Below are 15,813 nucleotides of genomic sequence, written 5' to 3' on the forward strand. Positions count from 1 at the left end.
CCTGAGCACTGTCCCCCAGAACCCACTTCTGCTGGACGGTGGCGTCCATGTCCAACACACGCATGCTCATACACATTCACACACGCGCGGGCCTTTACACACATACACACACACACACCTACGTGAACACACGTAAGCCTACACACACGCACACACACACACACACACACTCAACTTTACACACGTAACCAACCAGGAGGAGGAATCAGCTTGGGGGGGTGGAGGGGGGAGCCGTTTCTAGAAACAATAACTCCAATGAGTAGGGTCTTGTCGCAACAAGTGATTGCGAAAAACATAATTTGAATTCAAAGTTTCAGAATTCAAATTAGAGAGTTGATTGGGGGAAGTGGGGGTCACAGGTCTTTTTTCTTTTATGGGCATACCGCATGCGACTTCAAGATGCTATGGAATCTAAAGAACATTCTCTAACATAATGGGCATTCAAACAGTTCATGTAACTATGTTAAGTTACAACTTACTGCAGTTATGTCCAAAATCTGTAAAAAAAAAAAAAATTCATCGCCAACCCTTCAAATTTGAATTTTGAAAAAACAAAAATAAATAAACTATTGGAGAAAAGCTTTTTCTTCAAAATCAAATCGATCACTACTTGCATGTAGCTTACAGTAGTCGAACAAAAATCATTTTAAAAAAATTAGCGTATCATACGCAAAAAAACTAGGGTAAAAAATTTCAGAGAAAAAAGAGAAGTTGATTAATTTTCATTTCCTCCTCAGTGAAAGGAAAAAACAGACGCAGAAATGACGACATTGAACGAAGGACTAAACAACTCAACTAATTGACGTGATTTGTTTTCGTCTTGATGTATATAGTTGTGTACATTATTCTTAAAATTTGCGTTATTTTTCAAAAATTCGAATTATACGTGGAGTTTTAACCAATTATAGTCCTGGTTTTTCAAATCATTAGTAAAATGGCTGATGTTTTTGATCTTGAACTTCATGAAGCAGACAATGTGGACGATGAATCAGAAGACGATGCTATTGAAGTTGATGGACAGGTAAGCCTAAAACCATATTGTTTTTGTCTATAAAATTTTATTTGTAGGTATAGTAGCAAAAAATATGTAAATAGGAAGGTCTAAAAATAAGCATTGTACGGCAGCTTTAAATTTACGCTGTAAGAGTATTAGTGTAAGATTGCGTAATACTTTCTAGTCCGTAACAATGTTTATATTTTGATCTAGAATGGCTTAAAACGCTTATCTTTCGTATTGTACTTGTAATGTTTGAATTTTTAACTGCTTTCTGTTAAAAATATTTTTAAATTACTGTACTAAGATACTTTTCTCTCCATTCATTGACCTTGTTCTGTATTAGAAGTAGGTCGTTTCCCTAAACTAGACCAAGGTTCATGTTTCAATGCCCACGTAATTTCGCTGACATTTGCTTTTATTGGACTTTCACCCTTTCGGTTTTGACAATTCGTTTCGTAGATAGAATCAATTTATGCGTTGATTTGAGTGTTTATTTATCTTTTTTACATGTTTTGTGCTGTTGAAGAAATGTTTATACATTTTTACACACAAATTAGCTCATATCTAGAAATAACTACATTCTATTTTATGTAATGAGAATAGTCTTTGCTCGAAGTTATCGCATAAGCATATTAGTGAAAAGTAAAGCTTAGAAAATTTAAAATCTTTAATTCCAATTTTTATTTTTTTATTTTAATTAATTTTTTATCAAATATGGTTGTCCTAAAACCAGAAGTGCATCCCTGTTAGCATCAATAAGTTCAAAACTCATATAATTTTCGCCCAAAATAAGATTTAAATATCACACTGTAAAGGTTCAAATATTGCCAAGCTGGTAAAATATAAAGATTCAACTCCAAATGCTAAATGACGATAATTTTAAAATTAGTAACCATGCCTGAAAGAATCACATTTTTTCTTCATCCGCCCATATAAAAGTTTAAAAGGGGGGGGGGGCTCAACCCCCCCCCCATAGTAATGAGAACTTCCTTGCTTTTAGCACTTTTTTCTTTGCAAAAATGTAACATTTCTTTTTAAGCCATAAATAAATAAATTATCAAAAATGTTAAAATTTTAAATCTCTAACCTGTACTAAAATCGGTTTCCATTGGGAAAATATTCTGTAAACCGTGCGGAAATTTTTTGAGACCCCCCCCCCCCCCCCATAAAATTTTGCATATGGACGCCCTTGATTAGGGCTCTCCAACCTACGGCCCGCTGGCCGAATACGGCACATGAGCCCCCGAGCAGCTTACTAACTAGATTTTTTTTTTTTAATTTGACAATATAGTTCTTTTTAAGCATTTTGAAAGAAAACTAAGGCAAGAAAATCTCAAAAATCACTATTAAGCATGATGGTAGCAAGAGGGGGGAAGGAAGGGGCAACTGCCTTTCCCAAGAGAAGGGTCTAAGCTTTTACTTTCCACCCTAAAGCCACCTAAAATAGTTTAAAATTGCATTTTTAGAACTTTAATGTAAAAAAAAAAAATTCTGGAGGATTGTAGCTAACCTGTTATTTTCTTTTCGTTAAAAAACAACTAAAAGATCTGAACTGAAATAATGCTGGATTGTTGGCAACCCTTACCTTCAAAAATTTACATTGAGCGAGAAAGGTTGGAGGCTCCTGGTTTAAATCATGAGGGAGGTGAGCAAAGGGTAAAATAAAATAGCAGAAATCAAGGACGCCCATATTCAAGTGGAGGCTCAAGCCCCTCACCCCCCTTTGAAATTAGGACTTCCTTGCTTTTAGTACTTTTTTCTTTGCAAAAACGTAAAATCATTTCTTCACCAGCAATTAATGAATAAGGTATTAAAAATATCAAATTTTAATAACTCTAATCTACTGAAATTAGTTTCTAAGGGGAAAATATCCAGCTTAACCATGAAAGAAATATCTGAGCCCCCTCCCCCTTAAAATTTTACATATGGGTGTCCTTGGCAGAAATATCAACAAGCAGAATAATAAAACAAAACAAGTGACTTAAGTTAATTTCCTTCAAAAAACAAGCAAAAAGCACTGTTTTGGGCAGCATTTGATTTTTTACCTGCGTAAGCATTACTGAAGCATAGCTAGATAATATAGACGCACACATGCACGCCATGCGCAGATATATTTGTGATACAGTGCATTGGCTGAAAATTGTTAATATCTTTATTAAATACTGATTATCTTCAAAATTTGAAGATAAGTTAATGAAAAACATTCATGATTACTTTCACCAATACATGATTGAAAGCAATAAAGATATTTTCTTACTAAAAATTTTACTTACCCACTGCATGTTGATTTTCATTCCTGCAGATAATTTTGAGCTATGTGCGCAGATACTTTATATTTTTATCTTACTAGGTACACCAGTAAGCCTGCATTTTTTATTGCTCTCACTTAAGTGCAGTTGATTTTCTTCTAATTTTTGAAGTCTGGCCTCTGCCAGCAACAGTTCACTGGCATCACATGCCTAAACCTAAACACACCAACACACAGTCATCCACCCACCATTGATTAGGAGGTGGGACATACTCGAGGAGATTTTGCATGCCGGATGCTGTTTTTGTCTAAAGAGGCTTGTGTTGGATATTAATAAAGTCAATTCTAAAGGACTGGAGCCATTTGTAGAAACAAGAAACTCCTGATTACGAAAAATATATAATTTGAATTCATGATGACAAAATTCAAAATATTATTGCTATTATTTATTATTATTTATTTTTTCTCTTGAAGTTCTTATGTTTTTCTCTTCCAGAAGTATTCTGAAGAAGTGGAGTTGCATACTGCCATAGAGTAAGTACAGCACTTTTTTTAAATTAATGTTTTTTTTTTTTAATTTCCCTCTCTCAATTACAGTTTAACCCCGATTTAACGATTGTCAAGGTACTGGAAATAGTTATCGTAAAATCAAAGAGCATAGACATTCAATGCAGTCAAATCCGGAACAGTGAAGTGTATCGTTATATACATTGAGGAAATCGTTAAATCTGATAGATAGTTAAATCGAAGTTATACTGCACATAATGCATAATGAATTTGATTCTTCACGCAGACAGCTAGTTAACCTGTAACTTTGTTTATACAGTGAAGCACCGTTTATACGTTTCTCTTTCATACGTTCTTATCAATTATATGTTTTTAAAATTGGTCCCTGCAAAGTCTAATGTACATTAACCTATACCTATTATACGTTTTTTCGTTTGTACGCTTTTTTCATACAGTCCTTTCAAAAACATATAAACGGTGCTTCACTGTATTTGTAATGTAAAATGTATATATGTTATATTTGAAAAAAAGGTAGTCTGCTTTTTTGCTAATTGATTACAAAAAATATTATGTTTTGATCAAACTATAGGCCATTTCCTAAAAAGAGATATAATCACACATGCCCAGAAAATAGGGATCATCTGGGGAATATGGAAGAATTTCTGAAATATTTCTGCATGTTTAAAAAAGAATTGTTTATTCCTTTATTCAAAAAAAAAAAAAAAAGTGTGTTGTGGGTACAAAATAATACATTGTCAATTTTTCTTTAAAGGAAAAGAAATAGCTTTAAAAAATTTTCTTTTACTATGCACTTTTTCCATAATTGCTTCTTCTGTGTTGTGCTAACTTAATACGGTAGGAGCTGCTTAATGAGATCATAGTTAATATGTTATATCAGAATCATAAAGACCCGGAATACTTGTATATTAACATGCGTTTAAAAAATCTGATATTATAATCAGTGTATCTATTTATTGTTATCACTTTTTCATAGATTTTGAATTATTTCTCTTTTTGTGTTCCTCAGTCAACAGAAATACAAAGACAAACACTGACAAGTAGCTTCCCAAAAAATAAGTTCCTTTCTCATCTGTAAAGCAGAAGAATTTTTCTCTTAAAACACTTTGACCATTCAATCATGATGTGACGTGATTGAAAAGAAATTGAAGATTTAAACAACAAGCAAAACCGTGCTAGAAATGATGGTGAAGTTGAATCTGCTTTAAAACTGGTTTACGAATGTCAGAGAAAATGATGCACGAGTAAATGGTTCGTTAATGCAGAAAAAAACTTTACTTTAAAAACTTTTTCCTGGCTTTTAAAATGGGCAAACAATACTTTAGCATCGGATGGATGGTTTATTTGATAGAAAAATGAGCTGTGTCATTCTGCTAATTTATAATTTTAAACTGCGTTTAATTGAGTAATTCTAATTTTAATTTGCAGTTGTAAACGTCTTAATTTAAAAAATATTCATTTTTTGCGTCCTTGATTCCTTTCGGCTATTGTTATCAATTGGTTATATCAAGTTGCATTTGTCCCAAAGTGTTCACATTAAGCAGCACGTACTGTAATTCCATTTATTTATGATTGAGGTTTAAGAAGTAGTCTTGGAGATGTTCTTTTGATCTTGCTGCTAAGAATCTTGCACATATTTTTATGCCTGAAAAATATAGCTTATATAAATGCATATCTTTGTGTGTTTACCATTATATAGGGCTATTAATACTAAAAAAAAATAAATGTTTTATTATATAGATTGGATGATATTGAAAATGTATCTATAGCAGATATTAAGTTCGATGTTGGTCGAGGCAAAACAGGACCTAGTGACTTTGAACTTCTTAAAGTTTTGGGAAAAGGTGGATATGGTAAAGTAAGTACTTGTTTTAAAAAATATTTTTTCTATTTTCTGGCTTTTTATGTGAAAAGATGATGCTGACAATATTGTTTTTCCATTTTTTTCTCTTGTTTGTAAGTGTAAAGGTGAAAAATATGCTTCAGTAGTTCCAAATTGTGCTAGTTTTCAATGCATGATAGGTATACAGCATAACCTCGATGTCTCAAATCTCTCGGGACGGGAAAAAAATTTTGAGATATTGAGTTTTTGAGTTACTAAGGTTTTAAAAAAATTATACTAGAAACTCTCACAATTACACATATGTTTACTATATGCATTTATAAATGTACTATGAGACCACTTTAAATTATGATCAATAAAGTAGTCTTCAATATTTTACTAGATTTGAAAGTGCACAGGATGAGATTTTGAAATGAACAACAATTTCAATTTGGTTTTTTTCACCGAAAAATTTAAAAATTCTTATCTTCAACTAGTAGCTCCCCACATTCAAAAAGTTTTCAGCAGCCATTTTTTTTTTGAGTTTAAAAAGCAGAATGATGAAAATGAGGAACGCATTTTCCGTTTTCACTTGAAACTGATGGCAAAATCGACCCCATTTCCTCAAAGTGGACAACATGTTCGAGAGAAATGCACAAAGATTCTAAGCTCTTTGGAAAACACAGCACCCCTTTCATACCAACACTCCCCTATTGTCTTGCTTCAATCCCCTAATCAAAGTTTCCAAGAAGAGAGATGAAAACTGGTCCCTGGAACTGGTTTTACTACAAAAATTGCCAAAGAAAAACGACAACTGAAACTTGCTTCTGTGCAAAAATTTCGACATATCAAGGGTTTTGAAAAATAAATTTTGAGATAACTTATGGAAAATACATAGAGGTTTTTATGCAGGGGGAAAATATTTTTTCGAGACATCAAGGGTTTTGAGATAAGGAGGTTGGAGATATCAAGGTTCAACTGTATTCCAATATTAAAAAACCGAATTCGCGATTTTTACTGCAAAAATGCAATTTTATTGTCCAAAAACATAGACTACCAGAAAATAAATGGCAGTTGCATTTACTTTTTGTCATTGAAGACAAAGAGTGTGAAAAAAAGGAGAAAAAGAATTCTTCATATTTCTCATAAGAATGTTTAATTTGAAGTACTGAGGTTTTGACAAAACTGAAAATACTCTAGTCAAGAACCCTCAAAAATAAACTATAGTGAATTCACAGCAAAAACTGATAGTGGAAGTAAATAAAGATACGTAACACTTGGCAATACCGTTGTCTGATTGGCAATGATTGGGTGAAAACAGAGCCAATCAGATAAGCGAAATGTTTCCCAGAAGAATCGCCAATCCAATGAATAATTCACGAAAGTGGCAAATGTTGACGCAAACAACAACCCTCTTTCTTTAATTCCACTATCAATTCTCCCTGAATTCACTATAGTTGCATGCATGATGTCTTATTTTATTTGAAGAAATAAATATAGTATATTCTTGATTTTCCAAGAATAGATTGAAGGTGAACCTCCAAAAAATTGTCCCCATTTTTAAGTTTTTTGTGATGATTTCTTGGATTTTTGCTTATTCACCTTAATTTTTAAAGGAGGAGGGGCAATCTGCATTTCAAATTTATTATTTTTTTTTAATCTAAAGACTATTTGATCAACCTAATTCACACAAAAACATATGAAATAAAATAATTGTATGATTTCTTGATTACAGCACTCAAAAATTGCATTGCTCTTAATATCTTTTTATTTATGTTCTTTCTAAAGCAGCTAATGAAATTAAAATTTGATATTTGATAACAAAAATAAGTGCTATAGTGAAAACTGTTGTTTGAAAAATTTCAGCAAAAAAATATTTAAGTAGTTTTAGAAGTGGAGCTGGGCAAAGTTGAAAATACATATTTTTACAGTCATTTCATCCCACCTGGCCTTATCTTGAGAATTAAGTCTTAATAAATTGAAAAAAAAAAAAAAAAAAACAGAGTGAGTTGCTTGAATTTTTTAAAAATCTGTTTGTGAGCTTACAAAATAGCATTTGCAGTATTTTAATTCCTACAGTACGCAATGGAAAGCATGTAAGTGAAATGTTTAACAGAATATGAGTTTTAATTAACGATTTTATTACCATGAGAGCTCTTAAGAACTTTCCCGTACTTGTTTTCTCAATCAATTTCATTGAGAAAACGTTTATTCAATCAAACCGAGTCATAATTTTAAGCTACTAGCATATGAATATTTCTGAAGAATATCAGGCTCCTCCTAGTTTTTCATTAAAAGTTACCTTCAGAAATGAAATACAAAAGCTTAGAGCAGCAGCAGTCAACCCATCGACGTTCCCAGTTGATCGCAACAACACATTCTCCACCATTTTTTTTTTGTCAGAGTACCGTTAATAAACATTATTTACTTTTTAAAAAATTAAGCTTAATTTCTTAATCAAAAGTTGATTAAATATTTTTTCCAAAATTGTTGCAATCAGATGAACGGCTACAAACTTTAATTTTCAAGAAAAAACATTGTTTTTCTTTTGTACTGAAAAATGTCTACAAAAGTTACTATAAATTTTCAGATAGAATTTGGTGAGAATGCTTTACAGATCTTTAAATTTGGAAAACATTGTTTTGAACGGGTGAACCAGTGGTACAGCAAGGAAAGGACCAGTCCTTCTCCCTCTGAAGTCGACCTTTGTGTTTGTCAAATTTGGAAAATAGATCGGTAGTTAATTTAGGTTGCTTATCGCTAACTTAGGGAGTCAGAGAAAGTTTTTAAAATAATAGTCCAATTAGTCTAGATTAACAGAATATAGTTTCAAAAACCATGGGCGTAGCAAGGATTCCCGTTGTGTGGGGGGAGGGGGGGGGGGCAAGCATCCCGCCAAAAAGAGATAAAGGGGGAAAAAAGGAAACATCTTGTGCTATTTATGGTCGGATGCGAGAAAAACGAAAAAACGCAGTCATGCAGCCGTCCCCAGAAATTTTTTGAAATTGAATTCCTAAAAATGTAATTTTAAATTATCTTTGGTGACAAAAAGGAATCATTATGGGAATAAAAATCTCTCTTCTAGAGGAATGCAATTGGCCCTCCTTGTACCCCTCTGCCTATGCCCATGGTGACAATAAGACAGATGTGGAAACTTAGTCCCTCATTTTATTTGAAAAATGAAATGAGGTCACTGAAAAAATGGAAAAAAAAAAAAAAAATCATAGTGAAGCATTTGTCTGCCAAATTATTATTGTAATATATTCTGAAGGTAAAATGTAACTATGCAGATGTTATGTTTGGTTCAGCTAGTATTGCTGAACTGAAGCATTTAAAATACAAAGATTTTTTAAATGAATATGTAGAAGTCGTAGATTTTCATTTATAAATTTCAGTTGAAGTCCAGTGAAGACATTTGAATCAATCTTGGTAAAATTTTGGTTATTTTGTGATTTATTATTTTTGTTACAGGTGTATCAAGTTAGGAAAAAGACTGGAGAGGATTCAGGAAAAGTGTTTGCCATGAAAGTTCTAAAAAAGGCAAGTATCATAGTCTTTTTAAAATGTTGATCAGTTGTGGATCTAAATAATAACAAATGTTAAAAGTTTTCTTGATTGAAATTAAATTTTCGAAATAGAAAAGTAACTAAATAAGAATTAAATTACAAAGTCAAAATTTAAAATATAGTTTAAGAAAATAATGCTGTAAAAATCTTGTAGATAATTTTAATTAACAAAACTCAGGGCTTTTTGTTTTAATTTTTGCTTTGAATGATGTTGTAGTAATAGATTTTTTTTTTCACTAAGATTTCTTTTTTAAATTTTTGAATAAATTTGGTATGTTAATGAATTCTATACATTGTATGAAAACAAAAATAAATATAAGACTTATACACACAATTTTTTCTGAAATATGTTTTCAAAAAATCTATCTTTCAACAAGAAACCAAGGTCCTTTCAAATTTGAGTTAACAGCTAGTTTGGTATTTCAGTTTCATTTTTGTAATTTATTTGCTTTTTCATCTGTTTTCTTTCTTTCCTTTTTTTTTTCAAATTTATTTTTTAAATCAAATTTTAATTATTTATATGTAAGTAAATTCTGATGTGTTTATGTTGTTTCTTCAATCTATAAAATTATTTGCAGGCTAGTATTGTGAAAAATAAAAAAGACACTGCTCATACTAAAGCTGAGCGTAATATACTGGAAGCTATCAAGGTAAGGATAACTTTTTAAAAATTTGTTAATCAATTGATTTAAGTGCATATTTTTTGTTGTAGTTGTGTGTGTATGTGTGTGTTTTAATATAAAAATGCCTTTACATCAGATAAAATATATTACTATTTGTAATATTCAAACGATGCATTTATACATGTAATACACCGCCAACTCAGTCATTCCAGCCGAGGACTGCAGTTTTGTGCTTATTAGCACTCATCACCCCGGCATAGGAAGCAACTGAGCTGGAGGTGGAAACTGAAGATGCATTTATGTTTTGTACAAAGTCCTATTGTTAAAAAAATCAAATCAAATTTTTAAAGCAGTTGAATATTTTAATGAAAATCTATCAGCAACTTTTTGTTAAGAAGTACACCATTCCATCTTTGTATACAAACAAATTGTGGGGCAAACATATTTTTCACTTTAAAAAATTATTCTTTCTAACCTCAAAGCATGTGTGTTAAATTATTGTATTCTCTCCTAATTTATTATTATTAATTTACTATATGATTCTGATTGATATTAATCATAAGCATTTGTCATTAGTAAGAGCATGACTTGGTACAAACTCAGTACTTATTTTATTGAAATTGTGTGTTGTGCTACTTATGAAAATGTTTTATTAGCAAAACAACTTGATTAAAATTGCATTAAAAATTCTTTTTTTCATATTCTGTCGTCCATTTTCCAAGTTTTCATAAGGTTCTGGTCCCGTCCCACCCTATTTTCTTTTTCTTAGGGGTAAAATTCTCTGAATTTTAATTCTTGAGATAAATGATAATAGAATGCTTTGAAATTTTGTATTTTTCATATTGAGTCAATTTTTATGCATGTTGAAATACAAAATTTAAAAAAAGCTCTGTTATATTGTATTACTGTATCCTAAAAATTCGGTTGTAGTTGTGATTACTTCTACAAATAGTGTGAAGAATTATATTTTAAATCCAAATGTTTTTTTTAAATGTACAGTCAAACCTGTCTGTCTATCTTGAATTTCATGGGACAGAAAAAAACTTCAAGATACAGAGGTTTGATAAAAGTAAAAATAAGCAATTGAACCAAAATCAAAGCGTTAACAGATTCTCATTTATATTGTTGAAAATTGTACTGCATGCCTTATTGTGATTACATGTTATACTAATTTTAGTGATTATGTCGTTGATAAATTTATAGACCTTTTAAGGACAAAAATTATCTTTCACAGGCCTTCATACAACAATGTTGATATTTTAGTTTATCCTCAATCAAAGCAATGGAAAAATTAAGACTCCATGTAACCACAAATCTTGATGTTTTCAATGACTGGAAAGAGAAGCTCTTGTTGATTTTTCACTGTTCAACTTCTTCTTTCCAGCTTACTAGTGGATGGAATTTTTAAAAAACTTGCACCTTATAAATGATTTTTCCTTGGCTAGATAACCCACAAAACTAAAAGGATTTTTATGACTGGCTGATATTAGTAGGAATGCTTTTTGTCTCAATGTTTTGCTGTTGGTAAAGATCGCTGAGGATCAAATTTGAAAATAACTAGCCAAAAATCGAGATATGGAGGTTTTCAAAAAAATAAATTTGAGATAAACAGAGGGGAAAAAATGTTGAATTTAAGCTATGAATGCAAGGAATGGAAAATTTTTGACATAAATAGGTTTCTAAAATAACCTGGTTCAGCTGTATAAAGCCGGGTGTCCATGACCCGGAAAGTCTTAGATTTTGACCATGATTAAAATTTAGCAGAGAAAATCTTAATTTACTTTAAAATACTCGAAAATCATGGAAACTGACAGTTTATCGTAGATTTTGAGTACTAGAAAATATAAAAGTGCTAAAATTTACTGACTAGATATAAATTTACGTATTTCAGCTATTTTTACGTGTAAAAAAAGGCTCTTTACTCATTTCAAAATCCGGTTGCATTTGCTTCTGTAAAACTTGCTCATTATTGTTTCCTATGTATTAATATTATATTTGCATTATTAATTTTGTATTAACTGTTATTTTAAACCTTTCTTGTAATTTAAACTGCGAAATTAAAGATACTTGTCGTATTGCCACTACCACTCAAGAATTTTACTTCCATTTACTTCTGAACCAATTTAAGCTGAAACCACTTGTAAAAAATTTCATTAATTTCCACCTGTGTTAAGCTAAAAACTTAAGCTCTTCAGATTTTGCTTTGATGTAAATTTCAGATTCATATGTATGCAGCACGGCTAAGGTAGTTGCGAATTCTCAAAGCACTAATTTAGACAATTCTTGTGAAAACTATCAGTTTTTTTCTGATAACTATACTGTCTGACCATCATGAGAAAAGCCACAACCGTCAAGTCTGAGCCTGTCTACTGCCGTAGAAACGGACTTCGTTCATTTTCTGAAAGCATTAGCAGGAAGGCTTTTTGGCGCCATTTCGCCACTCGTCTGCTCATTTTGTGCAGTCGTTTGGGTTTTTCCAACACTAAACTTCCCTTCGAAAAATGAGACGCGTCTTGTTGCTATAGCAGTAGACAGGCACAGACATTTCGGCAGTGACTTTTCTCGTGATGGTCGGACAGTACATCTGTGAGTCATGGAAAGTTATGAGCAGAAGTCTTGGAAAACCAGGAAAAAAGTCATGGATTTGAAAACTCTAAATGTAGCAGATACTCTGTGTATGTTACATTTTAAACAAAAGGCTGTAGACATGCCAATATTTTAAAGTTTTTTTATTATTCATATGGACACTTGTTGTAAGTTAGTTTTTTTTCTTTCAAAGATTACAATAATTATTAGCAAGAATCATTTCAAAGAAAGTTTCTCTTTTGCTCTAGGTAATATGTACAAGTGTCTAATTTGTAGATCAATAAGTTTTTTTTTATTTTAATGATTGCAAAAATTTTTTTTAACTGTGTTTATTTTATCTAATTTGTTTGAACCTTTCTATTTAGCATCCTTTCATTGTTGACCTTCACTATGCTTTTCAAACCGGTGGAAAGCTATATCTGATTTTAGAGTTTCTCAGTGGAGGCGAACTGTTTATGCACCTTGAAAAAGAAGTAATGCTTTTAGAAGATACAGCATGGTAATTACTTTGCAATTTTTTTTCAATTTCATTCTTTTTGTGGTGATATAGAATTTATTGATAGTCTACCACTTACAGAAACATACATGTAAAAAGCATTTAACAAGGAGTCATTAGTCAGAGTTCTCACTAGGGGGCAAGCAGAAATGCTCGATTTCCATAGCATTTTCCAAAGTCCCATTCAACAAAAATTCATTTGGCAATCAGTTCCCAATTAAGTCCTTATTAACGTTGTGGTCATGGTGGGAAATCCCGCCACAGATTTTTCCCTAGTGTGTATCCTGCATTACTATACTATTGTTAAAAATTTAGAGAATTTGTACAATTTGTGGAATCTCATGTAAAGAAATGAACAAAATGTTAAACCACTACTTCAAGACAAAAATGCATACTGCTTACATTTGTACTTTAACAAGTGCCACAAGACTTGCATCTTATTTGCTAGCACGTCTCAGCAAATTTCTTGGTGTTTTTTGCAGCAATTAGTGTTTAAGGATATCTAATTGAGACCTATACAAACTCACTAGTTTTAGCCCTTAACTACTGTTAGAAAAGCACAGATGGTAATGGATAGGACAGGTTCTCAGAATGCAAACAATAAACCCAACAAGAACAGCTCTGGAGTGGACCCCTGATGGCAGGAGGAAGCGAGGGCATCCAAAACTAACCTGGCATCAGGTGGTTATACTTAAAAAAATGCCTTTGGTTGGCAAGCTGGAGGTGTGCCAGGGTGGCATCATTAAACCAGGCTGGATGAAATGCATGCTAGCAGCCTCATGCGCCACTAGGCGTTAAGAGAATTAAGTCAAGTGAAATTAGTATTTATTGATTCTAACATTAAAAATGGGTAACACTAACATTTGAAAGATGAAATGAGCTGGGAATTGTGGGAAGGGTAGTAGCAGGCTCGACTCAGGTCCAGATTTATAGAGAATTCAGTTTAACGCTGAGCATGGCTCACAACTTATGGAGACAGTTCCAGGATACAGGATCCATTGAGAGATGGCCTGGTGAAGCAATGTTGTCCACGAAGCATGGTGGCCAGATAAGATCGATTGCCATTTGTTCATTATAGCGAGGCCTAGCAGGAATGCTACAACTTCTCAGCTAAAGTTTTAGTTAAGAGAAAAATATTGCAATTATACAGATAAGAATGCAGCAAAACCAATTTTTTAGTTTTTACTTTGTTATGTGAAAAATTAATAAAAAAATTTTGAAAAAAAAAATAGAACCGACTGCAAAATTGCTCTAAAAAGTGAAAAATAATTTTATTCTTTAAACACCATCAATAATACTTTTGAACATAATTTTTGAAGTTGGCGCAAAAACGATCGATAAAATCATTCACAGCCATAACTCAACTACAAGTATAAATTTAACCACGTCCAGTTTCTTCACTACCACATGCATTACGCATTGATGACAGCATATTTGAGTAACGATATAAATGTTCCGTTCCTAAGTTTGGATGATTTTTTGATAAAAATATGAACGAAGCATGGTTACAATGGATTTTACTTTTTGTTTTTGCGCCAACTTCAAAAATTATGTTTAAAAGTATTATCGATGGTGTTTAAAGAATAAAATTATTTTTCACTTTTTAGAGCAATTTTGAAGTCGGTTCTATTTTTTTTTCAAAATCTTTTTATTTCATTCTTTTTAGTGTAAATGTAGATATTTAAGTAAAAGTAAGAAGTTACCTAGTAAGAAGTGCAGCTCTATATCACTGTATTGCTTTAGAAAAGCCTTTATTCAAAATTACAATTACTATTAATGTTACAGTTATATGGCACCAAACTTTTATAACAATGAGTTTCATATTGTCGCGTAGATGAAGATAGCGAAGACAATGTGAAAGCCAAATGAAGCGAATACTCGTTAGTCTCAACTCGAGATCTTTATTCAGAACCACGAATGAACGTTACATCTCCTTATATACAACTTGAAAAAGTTCTGGAACTTTCCAGACTTGAAAAGATACAGAAATTAATAGAACATTGGAGAAAATACGGGAAACAGTAGAAACGAAATTTTAGTAAAATTCACTTTGTCCTAGTCAGGATTTGAACCCGGGTCGCTCGTGTGGGAGACGAGAATTCTACCACTGAGCCACCGTTATCCACGGATGAAAAGTGCGAACTTCGCTACAATATCATTTTAATCATTTAATAGGGAAATTTACTGTTTTTTGCCCATAACTTTTTTCTAAAGAACAAATATGGTCAAACAAAGTAATGGGACCTAAGTTGAGCCATCCTCTATTCATTAAAAAAAGAATCGTCAAAATCGGTTCACTAGGTGAGACGCTATGAGTGGACAAACAAAAAAAAACATACATACAGTATGAACTGATAACCGCCTCCTTTTTGAAGTCGGTTAAAAATAAAATTATTAACTGAAATTTGAATTAAATCTTGGAACTGAATTAAATTGATATCTGTAGCCTACATATATTTGTGTACTTATATTATTAGTTATAAAATGCTTATTGGATGTTTCTTAGCAACATTTTTCCCCCTCCATAAGTTTTAATCTTGTAATTTTAAGTGCTCTACAATTAGTATTTAATTTTTATTTTGTCTTTTTAATTTTCAGCTTTTATTTAAGTGAAATATTGTTAGCTTTACAACATTTGCACCAAGAAGGAATAATTTACAGAGATCTGAAACCTGAAAACATTCTATTAGATTCTGAAGGTAACAAAAGTTGAAATATTTATGCATGAAATTAATTTTAATTCTCATTTATTCTTTTTCCTTTTTTTTTTTTTACAATCGGGGGCATTTAAAAATGCTTAATTTCACTTAAAACTGCTTAATTTTTATTTCATGTGTAAAAATTCATCGTACTTTTTTTTTCAGGCAAAAAAAATTTCATATTCAATGTAAAAGAAAATTTAAATAATCTAAAAAATTTTGTGTGTATGTATGAGCTATGTCTGTGTCTA

General features: G+C 31.6%; 1 protein-coding gene across 1 annotated transcript in view; it reads left to right on the top strand.

Moving 5' to 3' along the window:
* The first annotated feature begins 816 nt into the window (after positions 1 to 816).
* LOC129220962 (ribosomal protein S6 kinase beta-2-like) overlaps positions 817 to 15,813 on the top strand; it is a 91,108-nt gene continuing 76,111 nt past the window's right edge. The window contains exons 1-7 of the mRNA XM_054855397.1: positions 817 to 1,021; positions 3,742 to 3,779; positions 5,511 to 5,628; positions 9,064 to 9,132; positions 9,737 to 9,808; positions 12,733 to 12,866; positions 15,462 to 15,562. Coding sequence (XP_054711372.1) covers positions 935 to 1,021; positions 3,742 to 3,779; positions 5,511 to 5,628; positions 9,064 to 9,132; positions 9,737 to 9,808; positions 12,733 to 12,866; positions 15,462 to 15,562 — 619 coding nt within the window. The 5' untranslated portion in view covers positions 817 to 934. The remainder of the gene's footprint in view (positions 1,022 to 3,741; positions 3,780 to 5,510; positions 5,629 to 9,063; positions 9,133 to 9,736; positions 9,809 to 12,732; positions 12,867 to 15,461; positions 15,563 to 15,813) is intronic.

This window comes from Uloborus diversus, chromosome 4 (genome assembly GCF_026930045.1).
Source record: "Uloborus diversus isolate 005 chromosome 4, Udiv.v.3.1, whole genome shotgun sequence".
NCBI lineage: Eukaryota > Metazoa > Arthropoda > Arachnida > Araneae > Uloboridae > Uloborus > Uloborus diversus.